Here is a 20,323-nt window from a genome sequence, read left to right on the forward strand (position 1 = left end):
TGTTCGGGGTCCGCATCAGCCACCTGGACCACAATAGCGACGCCGATCTGGTACATCGCTTGCGCCGCGACGCTGTCATGGTAACAGGAACAGCATCTCCAGGCACTCGACAGTCAGTGCAGGTAGCACGAGGTGATCAATGCAGCCGTGATGCGACGGCCCCATGGTCAACACAGGCCACGGGACCCAGCCGGACCCGTGGATGCTAGATCCGGAGCTGAGGTACCACATCCAGCACTGCCCCTGTCCGTGTAACCACATGGGATATGGAAATTTCTTAGACTACCAGGTATTGTGGCACTTGTGTGTTTTCGCTGTTTACTGACCGTTCACATTTCTGAGTTTTTTCGAACTGTTTAATACACTAATTTTGATCACTGCTTTCAAAGCGAAATTGGATTTTAAAATCAAACCTATTGACGGTTTCCTGCACTTTAAACAACTCCAAAAAGAGCATGTAAAACTTTGATAAATCAACAAATTTTCAAAAAATTGTTTAATTTTTGTTTTTTTTGTAAAAAAATTCAAAACATCAAATATTATAAACTATTCGAAAAAGTGTAAGTATTTTAATGTAAACCTGACCTGTGTAAAATGACTCGGGAAATCGATTGAAGTTTTTAAATTATGATTTATTATTATACAAATTTTTGCTCTTCTTTGTGAATTATTCAAAAAGTATTAGAAGGAGAACAACATTTTTTGAAAAGATAGATAATCAAAAGAGCTTTCAAACGATAATAAACTTTATAGGGTTATCTCTAATAGTTCCGTTGTTATTGCTAGATAAATGTTCCGGACATCCGGGTATGTAAGAAAGTGTCTTGATTATTACAATTTTAAGCAAAAACATTCAAAATTATAAATTATAAATAAATGAAAAGCTGGTATAATACAAAAATTAGCCGCTGAATTCACTAGAACAAACTATTAGAAAAAGTGGAACTATTTTAATCTTTACCTATGCAAAATGATCCGGGAAATCGATTAGCATCGAGACAACTGCCAACTTCCCAATAGTTTTTTAGTTATAAATTTAAAAAAACTATTAGTCGGAGAGCAATAATCTTTTGTGAAAAAAATAGATAATTGAAAGAGCTTTCTAACGATAATACACTGCATGGGGTAATCTCTAATAGTTCCGGAGCTATTGGTCGAGAAATGTTCCGGGTACCCAAAACCGACAAAAACTGCGACGAAAATTGAAAAAATCAAACATAAAAAAATCGATACAAAATGGCATAGGACTTAAGATGATATCTCGCAAAAAATTTTTCAATTTTTAAACGCCGATTACGGCCAAACTAAAAGAGCTAGAAGAAAACGGTTTGTTCCATCGTAAAGAGCACATCAAAATCTATAAGAAAGAATAGGTTTTATTTGATTCTGAGACACTTTAAAAAATGACCGATTTTAAGGGGGGAGTGTTAACTTTTTTTTAATTTTTTTTATTTTCTCATTTACGGCTAAACTATTTTAAAAAGTGAAACGGTTTTGATCCATACCTATGCAAAATGATCCGGAGAATCGATTGGCATCGAGAAAATTGCTAAATTCCTAATAGTTTTTTAGTTATGAATTTTTTAAAATTTTACCAATTTTTGCATTTAGCAGCAATTTGCTCGAAAACTATTAGTCGGAGAACAACAATCTTTTCTGAAAAAAATAGATAATTTAAAGAGCTTTCCAACGATAGCACACTTTATGGGGTTATTTCTAATAGTTCCGGAGCTATTGGTCGAGAAATGTTCCAGGTACCCAAAACCGACAAAATCTGCGACGAAAATTGAAAAAATCAAACATAAAAAAATCGAACATTTGGACTTTTTGTGGACTTTTAACAACTTTTGTGGGTTGTTAAGACATGTAGAAGTTTATAAAAATTTGCTGGAGTTAGTTTAAAAAAATTTTTTTTTCATCTCTTTGAAGGTAAGTAAGTGTATTCTCAGGAAATTTGAGCAAAAAAATTGAAAATTTTAAATTGCGTGAAAAATCAGTATAATAGAGAAAAAAAGCCGCTGAATCCAATGGAACAAACCGCACTGCTCTATGACTTTTAGTTTTCGAGTTATGAATTTTTTTAATGAATAAAATTTTTCACTATGACAAATGGCTACCCTAAATTTAGGCAAAAAATTTTAAATTTTTAATCCTTGTGAAAAATTGGTATAATATGTAAAATGAGCCGTAGAATTCAATCGAACAAACAGCAATGCTCTACGACTTTTAGTTTTCGAGTTATGAATTTTTTTAATGAAAAACTTTGATCGCCTCTGTAGCCGGAACCGTTGCCCTGAGCGGCTCCGGGTTTGGTCGAAAAAATAGATAAAATTAAGCGCTATCAGATGGTTTTTTGTTCGTTGCTCTAAGTCTTACAGTTTCTGAGAAAAACGCAAAAAAAGGTTTCCATTTTCACTTTTTTTCTATTTTCAATCGCCAATTACGGCGAAACTGTTAAAGATATCGAAGAACGGAAAAATGGAGGATAACCGGAATAAAAAAACTCTACAAAATGGCATAGGACTTAAAGCGATATCTCGCAAAAAATTTTTCAATTTTTAAACGCCGATTACGGCCAAACTAAAAGAGCTAGAAGAAAACGGTTTGTTCCATCGTAAAGAGCACATCAAAATCTATAAGAAAGAATAGGTTTTATTTGATTTTGAGACACTTTAAAAATTGACCGATTTTAAGGGGGGAGTGTTAACTTTTTTTTAATTTTTTTTATTTTCTCATTTACGGCCAAACTATTTTAAAAAGTGGAACGGTTTTAATCCATACCAATGCAAAATGATCCGCAGAATCGATTGGCATCGAGAAAATTGCTAAATTCCTAATAGTTTTTTAGTTATGAATTTTTTAAAATTGTACCAATTTTTGCATTTAGCAGCAATTTGCTCGAAAACTATTAGTCGGAGAACAACAATCTTTTTTGAAACAAATAGATAATTTAAAGAGCTTTCCAACGATAGTACACTTTATGGGGTTATTTCTAATAGTTCCGGAGCTATTGGTCGAGAAATGTTCCAGGTACCCAAAACCGACAAAATCTGCGACGAAAATTGAAAAAATCAAACATAAAAAAATCGAACATTTGGACTTTTTGTGGACTTTTAACAACTTTTGTGGGTTGTTAAGACATGTAGAAGTTTATAAAAATTTGCTGGAGTTAGTTTAAAAAAATTTTTTTTTCATCTCTTTGAAGGTAAGTAAGTGTATTCTCAGGAAATTTGAGCAAAAAAATTGAAAATTTTAAATTGCGTGAAAAATCAGTATAATAGAGAAAAAAGCCGCTGAATCCAATGGAACAAACCGCACAGCTCTATGACTTTTAGTTTTCGAGTTATGAATTTTTTTAATGAATAAAATTTTTCACTATGACAAATGGCTACCCTAAATTTAGGCAAAAATTTTTAAATTTTCAATCTTTGTGAAAAATTGATATAATATGTAAAATGAGCCGTAGAATTCAATCGAACAAACCGCAATGCTCTACGACTTTTAGTTTTCGGGTTATGAATTTTTTTAATGAATAAAATTTTTCACTATGACAAATGGCTACCCTAAATTTAGGCAAAAAATTTTAAATTTTCAATCTTTGTGAAAAATTGATATAATATGTAAAATAAGCCCTAGAATTCAATCGAACAAACCGCAATGCTCTACGACTTTTAGTTTTCGAGTTATGAATTTTTTTAATGAAAAACGTTGATCGCCTCTGTAGCCGGAACCGTTGCCCTGAGCGGCTCCGGGTTTAGTCGAAAAAATAGATAAAATTAAGCGCTATCAGATGGTTTTTTGTTCGTTGCTCTAAGTCTTACAGTTTCCGAGAAAAACGCAAAAAAAGGTTTCCATTTTCACTTTTTTTCTATTTTCAATCGCCAATTACGGCGAAACTGTTAAAGATATCGAAGAACGGAAAAATGGAGGATAACCGGAATAAAAAACTCTACAAAATGGCATAGGACTTAAGACGATATCTCGCAAAAAATTTTTCAATTTTTAAACGCCGATTACGGCCAAACTAAAAGAGCTAGAAGAAAACGGTTTGTTCCATCGTCAAGAGCACATCAAAATCTATAAGAGAGAATAGTTTTTATTTAATTTTGAGACACTTTAAAAATTGACCGATTTTAAGGGGGGAGTGTTAACTTTTTTTTAATTTTTTTTATTTTCTCATTTACGGCTAAACTATTTTAAAAAGTGGAACGTTTTTGATCCATACCTATACAAAATGATCCGGAGAATCGATTGGCATCAAGAAAATTGCTAAATTCCTAATAGTTTTTTAGTTATAAATTTTTTAAAATTTTACCAATTTTTGCATTTAGCAGCAATTTGCTCGAAAACTATTAGTCGGAGAACAACAATCTTTTTTGAAAAAAATAGATAATTTAAAGAGCTTTCCAACGATAGTACACTTTATGGGGTTATTTCTAATAGTTCCGGAGCTATTGGTCGAGAAATGTTCCAGGTACCCAAAACCGACAAAATCTGCGACGAAAATTGAAAAAATCAAACATAAAAAAATCGAACATTTGGACTTTTTGTGGACTTTTAACAACTTTTGTGGGTTGTTAAGACATGTAGAAGTTTATAAAAATTTGCTGGAGTTAGTTTAAAAAAAATTTTTTTTTCATCTCTTTGAAGGTAAGTAAGTGTATTCTCAGGAAATTTGAGCAAAAAAATTGAAAATTTTAAATTGCGTGAAAAATCAGTATAATAGAGAAAAAAAGCCGCTGAATCCAATGGAACAAACCGCACTGCTCTATGACTTTTAGTTTTCGAGTTATGAATTTTTTTAATGAATAAAATTTTTCACTATGACAAATGGCTACCCTAAATTTAGGCAAAAATTTTTAAATTTTCAATCCTTGTGAAAAATTGATATAATATGTAAAATGAGCCGTAGAATTCAATCGAACAAACCGCAATGCTCTACGACTTTTAGTTTTCGAGTTATGAATTTTTTTAATGAAAAACTTTGATCGCCTCTGTAGCCGGAACCGTTGCCCTGAGCGGCTCCGGGTTTAGTCGAAAAAATAGATAAAATTAAGCGATATCAGATGGTTTTTTGCTCGTTGCTCTAAGTCTTACAGTTTCTGAGAAAAACGCAAAAAAAGGTTTCCATTTTCACTTTTTTTCTATTTTCAATCGCCAATTACGGCGAAACTGTTAAAGATATCGAAGAACGGAAAAATGGAGAATAACCGGAATAAAAAACTCTACAAAATAGCATAGGACTTAAGACGATATCTCGCAAAAAATTTTTCAATTTTTAAACGCCGATTACGGCCAAACTAAGAGAGCTAGAAGAAAACGGTTTGTTTCATCGTAAAGAGCACATCAAAATCTATAAGAAAAAAAAGGTTTTATTTGATTTTGAGACACTTTAAAAATTGACCGATTTTAAGGGGGGAGTGTTAACTTTTTTTTAATTTTTTTTATTTACTCATTTACGGCTAAACTATTTTAAAAAGTGGAACGGTTTTGATCCATATCTATGCAAAATGATCCGGAGAATCGATTGGCATCGAGAAAATTGCTAAATTCCTAATAGTTTTTTAGTTATGAATTTTTTAAAATTTTACCAATTTTTGCATTTAGCAGCAATTTGCTCGAAAACTATTAGTCGGAGAACAACAATCTTTTTTGAAAAAAATAGATAATTCAAAGAGCTTTCCAACGATAGTACACTTTATGGGGTTATTTCTAATAGTTCCGGAGCTATTGGTCGAGAAATGTTCCAGGTACCCAAAACCGACAAAATCTGCGACGAAAATTGAAAAAATCAAACATAAAAAAATCGAACATTTGGACTTTTTGTGGACTTTTAACAACTTTTGTGGGTTGTTAAGACATGTAGAAGTTTATAAAAATTTGCTGGAGTTAGTTTAAAAAAATTTTTTTTTCATCTCTTTGAAGGTATTCTCAGGAAATTTGAGCAAAAAAATTGAAAATTTTAAATTGCGTGAAAAATCAGTATAATAGAGAAAAAAAGCCGCTGAATCCAATGGAACAAACCGCAATGCTCTATGACTTTTAGTTTTCGAGTTATGAATTTTTTTAATGAATAAAATTTTTCACTATGACAAATGGCTACCCTAAATTTAGGCAAAAAATTTTAAATTTTCAATCTTTGTGAAAAATTGATATAATATGTAAAATGAGCCGTAGAATTCAATCGAACAAACCGCAATGCTCTACGACTTTTAGTTTTCGAGTTATGAATTTTTTTAATGAATAAAATTTTTCACTATGACAAATGGCTACCCTAAATTTAGGCAAAAAATTTTAAATTTTCAATCCTTGTAAAAAATTGATATAATATGTAAAATAAGCCCTAGAATTCAATCGAACAAACCGCAATGCTCTACGACTTTTAGTTTTCGAGTTATGAATTTTTTTAATGAAAAACGTTGATCGCCTCTGTAGCCGGAACCGTTGCCCTGAGCGGCTCCGGGTTTAGTCGAAAAAATAGATAAAATTAAGCGCTATCAGATGGTTTTTTGTTCGTTGCTCTAAGTCTTACAGTTTCCGAGAAAAACGCAAAAAAAGGTTTCCATTTTCACTTTTTTTCTATTTTCAATCGCCAATTACGGCGAAACTGTTAAAGATATCGAAGAACGGAAAAATGGAGGATAACCGGAATAAAAAACTCTACAAAATGGCATAGGACTTAAGACGATATCTCGCAAAAAATTTTTCAATTTTTAAACGCCGATTACGGCCAAACTAAAAGAGCTAGAAGAAAACGGTTTGTTCCATCGTCAAGAGCACATCAAAATCTATAAGAGAGAATAGTTTTTATTTAATTTTGAGACACTTTAAAAATTGACCGATTTTAAGGGGGGAGTGTTAACTATTTTTTAATTTTTTTTATTTTCTCATTTACGGCTAAACTATTTTAAAAAGTGGAACGTTTTTGATCCATACCTATACAAAATGATCCGGAGAATCGATTGGCATCAAGAAAATTGCTAAATTCCTAATAGTTTTTTAGTTATAAATTTTTTAAAATTTTACCAATTTTTGCATTTAGCAGCAATTTGCTCGAAAACTATTAGTCGGAGAACAACAATCTTTTTTGAAAAAAATAGATAATTTAAAGAGCTTTCCAACGATAGTACACTTTATGGGGTTATTTCTAATAGTTCCGGAGCTATTGGTCGAGAAATGTTCCAGGTACCCAAAACCGACAAAATCTGCGACGAAAATTGAAAAAATCAAACATAAAAAAATCGAACATTTGGACTTTTTGTGGACTTTTAACAACTTTTGTGGGTTGTTAAGACATGTAGAAGTTTATAAAAATTTGCTGGAGTTAGTTTAAAAAAAATTTTTTTTTCATCTCTTTGAAGGTAAGTAAGTGTATTCTCAGGATATTTGAGCAAAAAAATTGAAAATTTTAAATTGCGTGAAAAATCAGTATAATAGAGAAAAAAAGCCGCTGAATCCAATGGAACAAACCGCACTGCTCTATGACTTTTAGTTTTCGAGTTATGAATTTTTTTAATGAATAAAATTTTTCACTATGACAAATGGCTACCATAAATTTAGGCAAAAATTTTTAAATTTTCAATCCTTGTGAAAAATTGATATAATATGTAAAATGAGCCGTAGAATTCAATCGAACAAACCGCAATGCTCTACGACTTTTAGTTTTCGAGTTATGAATTTTTTTAATGAAAAACTTTGATCGCTTCTGTAGCCGGAACCGTTGCCCTGAGCGGCTCCGGGTTTAGTCGAAAAAATAGATAAAATTAAGCGCTATCAGATGGTTTTTTGTTCGTTGCTCTAAGTCTTACAGTTTCTGAGAAAAACGCAAAAAAAGGTTTCCATTTTCACTTTTTTTCTATTTTCAATCGCCAATTACGGCGAAACTGTTAAAGATATCGAAGAACGGAAAAATGGAGGATAACCGGAATAAAAAACTCTACAAAATGGCATAGGACTTAAGACGATATCTCGCAAAAAATTTTTCAATTTTTAAACGCCGATTACGGCCAAACTAAAAGAGCTAGAAGAAAACGGTTTGTTCCATCGTAAAGAGCACATCAATATCTATAAGAGAGAATAGTTTTTATTTAATTTTGAGACACTTTAAAAATTGACCGATTTTAAGGGGGGAGTGTTAACTTTTTTTTAATTTTTTTTATTTACTCATTTACGGCTAAACTATTTTAAAAAGTGGAACGTTTTTGATCCATACCTATACAAAATGATCCGGAGAATCGATTGGCATCAAGAAAATTGCTAAATCCCTAATAGTTTTTTAGTTATAAATTTTTTAAAATTTTACCAATTTTTGCATTTAGCAGCAATTTGCTCGAAAACTATTAGTCGGAGAACAACAATCTTTTTTGAAAAAAATAGATAATTTAAAGAGCTTTCCAACGATAGTACACTTTATGGGGTTATTTCTAATAGTTCCGGAGCTATTGGTCGAGAAATGTTCCAGGTACCCAAAACCGACAAAATCTGCGACGAAAATTGAAAAAATCAAACATAAAAAAATCGAACATTTGGACTTTTTGTGGACTTTTAACAACTTTTGTGGGTTGTTAAGACATGTAGAAGTTTATAAAAATTTGCTGGAGTTAGTTTAAAAAAATTTTTTTTTCATCTCTTTGAAGGTAAGTAAGTGTATTCTCAGGAAATTTGAGCAAAAAAATTGAAAATTTTAAATTGCGTGAAAAATCAGTATAATAGAGAAAAAAAGCCGCTGAATCCAATGGAACAAACCGCACTGCTCTATGACTTTTAGTTTTCGAGTTATGAATTTTTTTAATGAATAAAATTTTTCACTATGACAAATGGCTACCATAAATTTAGGCAAAAATTTTTAAATTTTCAATCCTTGTGAAAAATTGATATAATATGTAAAATGAGCCGTAGAATTCAATCGAACAAACCGCAATGCTCTACGACTTTTAGTTTTCGAGTTATGAATTTTTTTAATGAAAAACTTTGATCGCTTCTGTAGCCGGAACCGTTGCCCTGAGCGGCTCCGGGTTTAGTCGAAAAAATAGATAAAATTAAGCGCTATCAGATGGTTTTTTGTTCGTTGCTCTAAGTCTTACAGTTTCTGAGAAAAACGCAAAAAAAGGTTTCCATTTTCACTTTTTTTCTATTTTCAATCGCCAATTACGGCGAAACTGTTAAAGATATCGAAGAACGGAAAAATGGAGGATAACCGGAATAAAAAACTCTACAAAATGGCATAGGACTTAAGACGATATCTCGCAAAAAATTTTTCAATTTTTAAACGCCGATTACGGCCAAACTAAAAGAGCTAGAAGAAAACGGTTTGTTCCATCGTAAAGAGCACATCAATATCTATAAGAGAGAATAGTTTTTATTTAATTTTGAGACACTTTAAAAATTGACCGATTTTGAGGGGGAAGTGTTAACTTTTTTTTAATTTTTTTTATTTTCTCATTTACGGCTAAACTATTTTAAAAAGTGGAACGTTTTTGATCCATACCTATACAAAATGATCCGGAGAATCGATTGGCATCAAGAAAATTGCTAAATCCCTAATAGTTTTTTAGTTATAAATTTTTTAAAATTTTACCAATTTTTGCATTTAGCAGCAATTTGCTCGAAAACTATTAGTCGGAGAACAACAATCTTTTTTGAAAAAAATAGATAATTTAAAGAGCTTTCCAACGATAGTACACTTTATGGGGTTATTTCTAATAGTTCCGGAGCTATTGGTCGAGAAATGTTCCAGGTACCCAAAACCGACAAAATCTGCGACGAAAATTGAAAAAATCAAACATAAAAAAATCGAACATTTGGACTTTTTGTGGACTTTTAACAACTTTTGTGGGTTGTTAAGACATGTAGAAGTTTATAAAAATTTGCTGGAGTTAGTTTAAAAAAATTTTTTTTTCATCTCTTTGAAGGTAAGTAAGTGTATTCTCAGGAAATTTGAGCAAAAAAATTGAAAATTTTAAATTGCGTGAAAAATCAGTATAATAGAGAAAAAAAGCCGCTGAATCCAATGGAACAAACCGCAATGCTCTACGACTTTTAGTTTTCGAGTTATGAATTTTTTAATGAATAAAATTTTTCACTATGACAAATGGCTACCCTAAATTTAGGCAAAAATTTTTAAATTTTCAATCTTTGTGAAAAATTGATATAATATGTAAAATGAGCCGTAGAATTCAATCGAACAAACCGCAATGCTCTACGACTTTTAGTTTTCGGGTTATGAATTTTTTTAATGAATAAAATTTTTCACTATGACAAATGGCTACCCTAAATTTAGGTAAAAAATTTTAAATTTTCAATCCTTGTGAAAAATTGATATAATATATAAAATGAGCCGTAGAATTCAATCGAACAAACCGCAATGCTCTACGACTTTTAGTTTTCGAGTTATGAATTTTTTTAATGAAAAACTTTGATCGCCTTTGTAGCCGGAACCGTTGCCCTGAGCGGCTCCGGGTTTGGTCGAAAAAATAGATAAAATTAAGCGATATCAGATGGTTTTTTGCTCGTTGCTCTAAGTCTTACAGTTTCTGAGAAAAACGCAAAAAAAGGTTTCCATTTTCACTTTTTTTCTATTTTCAATCGCCAATTACGGCGAAACTGTTAAAGATATCGAAGAACGGAAAAATGGAGGATAACCGGAATAAAAAACTCTACAAAATGGCATAGGACTTAAGACGATATCTCGCAAAAAATTTTTCAATTTTTAAACGCCGATTACGGCCAAACTAAAAGAGCTAGAAGAAAACGGTTTGTTCCATCGTAAAGAGCACATCAATATCTATAAGAGAGAATAGTTTTTATTTAATTTTGAGACACTTTAAAAATTGACCGATTTTGAGGGGGAAGTGTTAACTTTTTTTTAATTTTTTTTATTTTCTCATTTACGGCTAAACTATTTTAAAAAGTGGAACGTTTTTGATCCATACCTATACAAAATGATCCGGAGAATCGATTGGCATCAAGAAAATTGCTAAATCCCTAATAGTTTTTTAGTTATAAATTTTTTAAAATTTTACCAATTTTTGCATTTAGCAGCAATTTGCTCGAAAACTATTAGTCGGAGAACAACAATCTTTTTTGAAAAAAATAGATAATTTAAAGAGCTTTCCAACGATAGTACACTTTATGGGGTTATTTCTAATAGTTCCGGAGCTATTGGTCGAGAAATGTTCCAGGTACCCAAAACCGACAAAATCTGCGACGAAAATTGAAAAAATCAAACATAAAAAAATCGAACATTTGGACTTTTTGTGGACTTTTAACAACTTTTGTGGGTTGTTAAGACATGTAGAAGTTTATAAAAATTTGCTGGAGTTAGTTTAAAAAAATTTTTTTTTCATCTCTTTGAAGGTAAGTAAGTGTATTCTCAGGAAATTTGAGCAAAAAAATTGAAAATTTTAAATTGCGTGAAAAATCAGTATAATAGAGAAAAAAAGCCGCTGAATCCAATGGAACAAACCGCAATGCTCTACGACTTTTAGTTTTCGAGTTATGAATTTTTTAATGAATAAAATTTTTCACTATGACAAATGGCTACCCTAAATTTAGGCAAAAATTTTTAAATTTTCAATCTTTGTGAAAAATTGATATAATATGTAAAATGAGCCGTAGAATTCAATCGAACAAACCGCAATGCTCTACGACTTTTAGTTTTCGGGTTATGAATTTTTTTAATGAATAAAATTTTTCACTATGACAAATGGCTACCCTAAATTTAGGTAAAAAATTTTAAATTTTCAATCCTTGTGAAAAATTGATATAATATATAAAATGAGCCGTAGAATTCAATCGAACAAACCGCAATGCTCTACGACTTTTAGTTTTCGAGTTATGAATTTTTTTAATGAAAAACTTTGATCGCCTTTGTAGCCGGAACCGTTGCCCTGAGCGGCTCCGGGTTTGGTCGAAAAAATAGATAAAATTAAGCGATATCAGATGGTTTTTTGCTCGTTGCTCTAAGTCTTACAGTTTCTGAGAAAAACGCAAAAAAAGGTTTCCATTTTCACTTTTTTTCTATTTTCAATCGCCAATTACGGCGAAACTGTTAAAGATATCGAAGAACGGAAAAATGGAGGATAACCGGAATAAAAAACTCTACAAAATGGCATAGGACTTAAGACGATATCTCGCAAAAAATTTTTCAATTTTTTAACGCCGATTACGGCCAAACTAAGAGAGCTAGAAGAAAACGGTTTGTTTCATCGTAAAGAGCACATCAAAATCTATAAGAAAAAAAAGGTTTTATTTGATTTTGAGACACTTTAAAAATTGACCGATTTTAAGGGGGGAGTGTTAACTATTTTTTAATTTTTTTTATTTTCTCATTTACGGCTAAACTATTTTAAAAAGTGGAACGTTTTTGATCCATACCTATACAAAATGATCCGGAGAATCGATTGGCATCAAGAAAATTGCTAAATTCCTAATAGTTTTTTAGTTATAAATTTTTTAAAATTTTACCAATTTTTGCATTTAGCAGCAATTTGCTCGAAAACTATTAGTCGGAGAACAACAATCTTTTTTGAAAAAAATAGATAATTTAAAGAGCTTTCCAACGATAGTACACTTTATGGGGTTATTTCTAATAGTTCCGGAGCTATTGGTCGAGAAATGTTCCAGGTACCCAAAACCGACAAAATCTGCGACGAAAATTGAAAAAATCAAACATAAAAAAATCGAACATTTGGACTTTTTGTGGACTTTTAACAACTTTTGTGGGTTGTTAAGACATGTAGAAGTTTATAAAAATTTGCTGGAGTTAGTTTAAAAAAAATTTTTTTTTCATCTCTTTGAAGGTAAGTAAGTGTATTCTCAGGAAATTTGAGCAAAAAAATTGAAAATTTTAAATTGCGTGAAAAATCAGTATAATAGAGAAAAAAAGCCGCTGAATCCAATGGAACAAACCGCACTGCTCTATGACTTTTAGTTTTCGAGTTATGAATTTTTTTAATGAATAAAATTTTTCACTATGACAAATGGCTACCCTAAATTTAGGCAAAAATTTTTAAATTTTCAATCCTTGTGAAAAATTGATATAATATGTAAAATGAGCCGTAGAATTCAATCGAACAAACCGCAATGCTCTACGACTTTTAGTTTTCGAGTTATGAATTTTTTTAATGAAAAACTCTGATCGCCTTTGTAGCCGGAACCGTTGCCCTGAGCGGCTCCGGGTTTGGTCGAAAAAATAGATAAAATTAAGCGATATCAGATGGTTTTTTGCTCGTTGCTCTAAGTCTTACAGTTTCTGAGAAAAACGCAAAAAAAGGTTTCCATTTTCATTTTTTTTCAATTTTCAATCGCCAATTACGGCGAAACTGTTAAAGATATCGAAGAACGGAAAAATGGAGGATAACCGGAATAAAAACTCTACAAAATGGCATAGGACTTAAAGCGATATCTCGCAAAAAATTTTTCAATTTTTAAACGCCGATTACGGCCAAACTAAAAGAGCTAGAAGAAAACGGTTTGTTCCATCGTAAAGAGCACATCAATATCTATAAGAGAGAATAGTTTTTATTTAATTTTGAGACACTTTAAAAATTGACCGATTTTAAGGGGGAAGTGTTAACTTTTTTTTAATTTTTTTTATTTTCTCATTTACGGCTAAACTATTTTAAAAAGTGGAACGTTTTTGATCCATACCTATACAAAATGATCCGGAGAATCGATTGGCATCAAGAAAATTGCTAAATCCCTAATAGTTTTTTAGTTATAAATTTTTTAAAATTTTACCAATTTTTGCATTTAGCAGCAATTTGCTCGAAAACTATTAGTCGGAGAACAACAATCTTTTTTGAAAAAAATAGATAATTTAAAGAGCTTTCCAACGATAGTACACTTTATGGGGTTATTTCTAATAGTTCCGGAGCTATTGGTCGAGAAATGTTCCAGGTACCCAAAACCGACAAAATCTGCGACGAAAATTGAAAAAATCAAACATAAAAAAATCGAACATTTGGACTTTTTGTGGACTTTTAACAACTTTTGTGGGTTGTTAAGACATGTAGAAGTTTATAAAAATTTGCTGGAGTTAGTTTAAAAAAAATTTTTTTTCATCTCTTTGAAGGTAAGTAAGTGTATTCTCAGGAAATTTGAGCAAAAAAATTGAAAATTTTAAATTGCGTGAAAAATCAGTATAATAGAGAAAAAAAGCCGCTGAATCCAATGGAACAAACCGCAATGCTCTACGACTTTTAGTTTTCGAGTTATGAATTTTTTAATGAATAAAATTTTTCACTATGACAAATGGCTACCCTAAATTTAGGCAAAAATTTTTAAATTTTCAATCTTTGTGAAAAATTGATATAATATGTAAAATGAGCCGTAGAATTCAATCGAACAAACCGCAATGCTCTACGACTTTTAGTTTTCGGGTTATGAATTTTTTTAATGAATAAAATTTTTCACTATGACAAATGGCTACCCTAAATTTAGGCAAAAAATTTTAAATTTTCAATCCTTGTGAAAAATTGATATAATATATAAAATGAGCCGTAGAATTCAATCGAACAAACCGCAATGCTCTACGACTTTTAGTTTTCGAGTTATGAATTTTTTTAATGAAAAACTTTGATCGCCTCTGTAGCCGGAACCGTTGCTCTGAGCGGCTCCGGGTTTGGTCGAAAAAATAGATAAAATTAAGCGCTATCAGATGGTTTTTTGTTCGTTGCTCTAAGTCTTACAGTTTCCGAGAAAAACGCAAAAAAAGGTTTCCATTTTCATTTTTTTTCAATTTTCAATCGCCAATTACGGCGAAACTGTTAAAGATATCGAAGAACGGAAAAATGGAGGATAACCGGAATAAAAACTCTACAAAATGGCATAGGACTTAAAGCGATATCTCGCAAAAAATTTTTCAATTTTTAAACGCCGATTACGGCCAAACTAAAAGAGCTAGAAGAAAACGGTTTGTTCCATCGTAAAGAGCACATCAATATCTATAAGAGAGAATAGTTTTTATTTAATTTTGAGACACTTTAAAAATTGACCGATTTTAAGGGGGAAGTGTTAACTTTTTTTTATTTTTTTTTATTTTCTCATTTACGGCTAAACTATTTTAAAAAGTGGAACGTTTTTGATCCATACCTATACAAAATGATCCGGAGAATCGATTGGCATCAAGAAAATTGCTAAATCCCTAATAGTTTTTTAGTTATAAATTTTTTAAAATTTTACCAATTTTTGCATTTAGCAGCAATTTGCTCGAAAACTATTAGTCGGAGAACAACAATCTTTTTTGAAAAAAATAGATAATTTAAAGAGCTTTCCAACGATAGTACACTTTATGGGGTTATTTCTAATAGTTCCGGAGCTATTGGTCGAGAAATGTTCCAGGTACCCAAAACCGACAAAATCTGCGACGAAAATTGAAAAAATCAAACATAAAAAAATCGAACATTTGGACTTTTTGTGGACTTTTAACAACTTTTGTGGGTTGTTAAGACATGTAGAAGTTTATAAAAATTTGCTGGAGTTAGTTTAAAAAAATTTTTTTTTCATCTCTTTGAAGGTAAGTAAGTGTATTCTCAGGAAATTTGAGCAAAAAAATTGAAAATTTTAAATTGCGTGAAAAATCAGTATAATAGAGAAAAAAAGCCGCTGAATCCAATGGAACAAACCGCAATGCTCTACGACTTTTAGTTTTCGAGTTATGAATTTTTTAATGAATAAAATTTTTCACTATGACAAATGGCTACCCTAAATTTAGGCAAAAATTTTTAAATTTTCAATCTTTGTGAAAAATTGATATAATATGTAAAATGAGCCGTAGAATTCAATCGAACAAACCGCAATGCTCTACGACTTTTAGTTTTCGAGTTATGAATTTTTTTAATGAAAAACTTTGATCGCCTCTGTAGCCGGAACCGTTGCTCTGAGCGGCTCCGTGTTTGGTCGAAAAAATAGATAAAATTAAGCGCTATCAGATGGTTTTTTGTTCGTTGCTCTAAGTCTTACAGTTTCTGAGAAAAACGCAAAAAAACGTTTCCATTTTCACTTTTTTTCTATTTTCAATAGCCAATTACGGCGAAACTGTTAAAGATATCGAAGAACGGAAAAATGAAGGATAACCGAAATAAAAAACTCTACAAAATGGCATAGGACTTAAGACGATATCTCGCAAAAAATTTTTCAATTTTTAAACGCCGATTACGGCCAAACTAAAAGAGCTAGAAGAAAACGGTTTGTTCCATCGTAAAGAGCACATCAAAATCTATAAGAAAGAATAGGTTTTATTTGATTTTGAGACACTTTAAAAATTGACCGATTTTAAGGGGGGAGTGTTAACTTTTTTTTAATTTTTTTTATTTTCTCATTTACGGCTAAACTATTTTAAAAAGTGAAACGGTTTTGATCCATACCTATGCAAAATGATCCGGAGAATCGATTGGCATCGAGAAAATTGCTAAATTCCTAATAGTTTTTTAGTTATGAATTTTTTAAAATTTTACCAATTTTTGCATTTAGCAGCAATTTGCTCGAAAACTATTAGTCGGAGAACAACAATCTTTTTTGAAAAAAATAGATAATTTAAAGAGCTTTCCAACGATAGTACACTTTATGGGGTTATTTCTAATAGTTCCGGAGCTATTGGTCGAGAAATGTTCCAGGTACCCAAAACCGACAAAATCTGCGACGAAAATTGAAAAAATCAAACATAAAAAAATCGAACATTTGGACTTTTTGTGGACATTTAACAACTTTTGTGGGTTGTTAAGACATGTAGAAGTTTATAAAAATTTGCTGGAGTTCGTTTAAAAAAATTTTTTTTTTCATCTCTTTGAAGGTAAGTAAAAGTGTATTCTCAGGAAATTTGAGCAAAAAAATTGAAAATTTTAAATTGCGTGAAAAATCAGTATAATAGAGAAAAAAAGCCGCTGAATCCAATGGAACAAACCGCAATGCTCTACGACTTTTAGTTTTCGAGTTATGAATTTTTTAATGAATAAAATTTTTCACTATGACAAATGGCTACCCTAAATTTAGGCAAAAATTTTTAAATTTTCAATCCTTGTGAAAAATTGATATAATATGTAAAATGAGCCGTAGAATTCAATCGAACAAACCGCAATGCTCTACGACTTTTAGTTTTCGAGTTATGAATTTTTTTAATGAAAAATTTTGATCGCCTCTGTAGCCGGAACCGTTGCCCTGAGCGGCTCCGGGTTTAGTCGAAAAAATAGATAAAATTAAGCGATATCAGATGGTTTTTTGTTCGTTGCTCTAAGTCTTACAGTTTCTGAGAAAAACGCAAAAAAAGGTTTCCATTTTCACTTTTTTTCTATTTTCAATCGCCAATTACGGCGAAACTGTTAAAGATATCGAAGAACGGAAAAATGGAGAATAACCGGAATAAAAAACTCTACAAAATAGCATAGGACTTAAGACGATATCTCGCAAAAAATTTTTCAATTTTTAAACGCCGATTACGGCCAAACTAAGAGAGCTAGAAGAAAACGGTTTGTTTCATCGTAAAGAGCACATCAAAATCTATAAGAAAAAAAAGGTTTTATTTGATTTTGAGACACTTTAAAAATTGACCGATTTTAAGGGGGGAGTGTTAACTTTTTTTTAATTTTTTTTATTTACTCATTTACGGCTAAACTATTTTAAAAAGTGGAACGGTTTTGATCCATATCTATGCAAAATGATCCGGAGAATCGATTGGCATCGAGAAAATTGCTAAATTCCTAATAGTTTTTTAGTTATGAATTTTTTAAAATTTTACCAATTTTTGCATTTAGCAGCAATTTGCTCGAAAACTATTAGTCGGAGAACAACAATCTTTTTTGAAAAAAATAGATAATTTAAAGAGCTTTCCAACGATAGTACACTTTATGGGGTTATTTCTAATAGTTCCGGAGCTATTGGTCGAGAAATGTTCCAGGTACCCAAAACCGACAAAATCTGCGACGAAAATTGAAAAAATCAAACATAAAAAAATCGAACATTTGGACTTTTTGTGGACTTTTAACAACTTTTGTGGGTTGTTAAGACATGTAGAAGTTTATAAAAATTTGCTGGAGTTAGTTTAAAAAAATTTTTTTTTCATCTCTTTGAAGGTAAGTAAGTGTATTCTCAGGAAATTTGAGCAAAAAAATTGAAAATTTTAAATTGCGTGAAAAATCAGTATAATAGAGAAAAAAAGCCGCTGAATCCAATGGAACAAACCGCACTGCTCTATGACTTTTAGTTTTCGAGTTATGAATTTTTTTAATGAATAAAATTTTTCACTATGACAAATGGCTACCCTAAATTTAGGCAAAAAATTTTAAATTTTCAATCCTTGTGAAAAATTGATATAATATGTAAAATGAGCCGTAGAATTCAATCGAACAAACCGCAATGCTCTACGACTTTTAGTTTTCGAGTTATGAATTTTTTTAATGAAAAACGTTGATCGCCTCTGTAGCCGGAACCGTTGCCCTGAGCGGCTCCGGGTTTAGTCGAAAAAATAGATAAAATTAAGCGCTATCAGATGGTTTTTTGTTCGTTGCTCTAAGTCTTACAGTTTCCGAGAAAAACGCAAAAAAAGGTTTCCATTTTCACTTTTTTTCTATTTTCAATCGCCAATTACGGCGAAACTGTTAAAGATATCGAAGAACGGAAAAATGGAGGATAACCGGAATAAAAAACTCTACAAAATGGCATAGGACTTAAGACGATATCTCGCAAAAAAATTTTCAATTTTTAAACGCCGATTACGGCCAAACTAAAAGAGCTAGAAGAAAACGGTTTGTTCCATCGTCAAGAGCACATCTAAATCTATAAGAGAGAATAGTTGTTATTTAATTTTGAGACACTTTAAAAATTGACCGATTTTAAGGGGGGAGTGTTAACTTTTTTTTAATTTTTTTTATTTTCTCATTTACGGCTAAACTATTTTAAAAAGTGGAACGTTTTTGATCCATACCTATACAAAATGATCCGGAGAATCGATTGGCATCAAGAAAATTGCTAAATTCCTAATAGTTTTTTAGTTATAAATTTTTTAAAATTTTACCAATTTTTGCATTTAGCAGCAATTTGCTCGAAAACTATTAGTCGGAGAACAACAATCTTTTTTGAAAAAAATAGATAATTTAAAGAGCTTTCCAACGATAGTACACTTTATGGGGTTATTTCTAATAGTTCCGGAGCTATTGGTCGAGAAATGTTCCAGGTACCCAAAACCGACAAAATCTGCGACGAAAATTGAAAAAATCAAACATAAAAAAATCGAACATTTGGACTTTTTGTGGACTTTTAACAACTTTTGTGGGTTGTTAAGACATGTAGAAGTTTATAAAAATTTGCTGGAGTTAGTTTAAAAAAATTTTTTTTTCATCTCTTTGAAGGTAAGTAAGTGTATTCTCAGGAAATTTGAGCAAAAAAATTGAAAATTTTAAATTGCGTGAAAAATCAGTATAATAGAAAAAAAAAGCCGCTGAATCCAATGGAACAAACCGCAATGCTCTACGACTTTTAGTTTTCGAGTTATGAATTTTTTAATGAATAAAATTTTTCACTATGACAAATGGCTACCCTAAATTTAGGCAAAAATTTTTAAATTTTCAATCTTTGTGAAAAATTGATATAATATGTAAAATGAGCCGTAGAATTCAATCGAACAAACCGCAATGCTCTACGACTTTTAGTTTTCGGGTTATGAATTTTTTTAATGAATAAAATTTTTCACTATGACAAATGGCTACCCTAAATTTAGGCAAAAAATTTTAAATTTTCAATCCTTGTGAAAAATTGATATAATATATAAAATGAGCCGTAGAATTCAATCGAACAAACCGCAATGCTCTACGACTTTTAGTTTTCGAGTTATGAATTTTTTTAATGAAAAACTTTGATCGCCTTTGTAGCCGGAACCGTTGCCCTGAGCGGCTCCGGGTTTGGTCGAAAAAATAGATAAAATTAAGCGATATCAGATGGTTTTTTGCTCGTTGCTCTAAGTCTTACAGTTTCTGAGAAAAACGCAAAAAAAGGTTTCCATTTTCACTTTTTTTCTATTTTCAATCGCCAATTACGGCGAAACTGTTAAAGATATCGAAGAACGGAAAAATGGAGGATAACCGGAATAAAAAACTCTACAAAATGGCATAGGACTTAAGACGATATCTCGCAAAAAATTTTTCAATTTTTTAACGCCGATTACGGCCAAACTAAGAGAGCTAGAAGAAAACGGTTTGTTTCATCGTAAAGAGCACATCAAAATCTATAAGAAAAAAAAGGTTTTATTTGATTTTGAGACACTTTAAAAATTGACCGATTTTAAGGGGGGAGTGTTAACTGTTTTTTAATTTTTTTTATTTACTCATTTACG

At 31.1% G+C, this 20,323-nt stretch overlaps 1 protein-coding gene across 1 annotated transcript in view; it reads left to right on the top strand.

The window, feature by feature from the left end:
• Positions 1-38: 38 nt before the first annotated feature.
• The window catches only part of LOC655317 (dipeptidase 1), a 34,402-nt gene continuing 14,117 nt past the window's right edge, over positions 39-20,323 (top strand). Inside the window, exon 1 of the mRNA XM_015977716.2 lies at positions 39-289. Coding sequence (XP_015833202.1) covers positions 164-289 — 126 coding nt within the window. The 5' untranslated portion in view covers positions 39-163. The remainder of the gene's footprint in view (positions 290-20,323) is intronic.

Source organism: Tribolium castaneum, chromosome 1 (genome assembly GCF_031307605.1).
Source record: "Tribolium castaneum strain GA2 chromosome 1, icTriCast1.1, whole genome shotgun sequence".
Lineage (NCBI taxonomy): Eukaryota > Metazoa > Arthropoda > Insecta > Coleoptera > Tenebrionidae > Tribolium > Tribolium castaneum.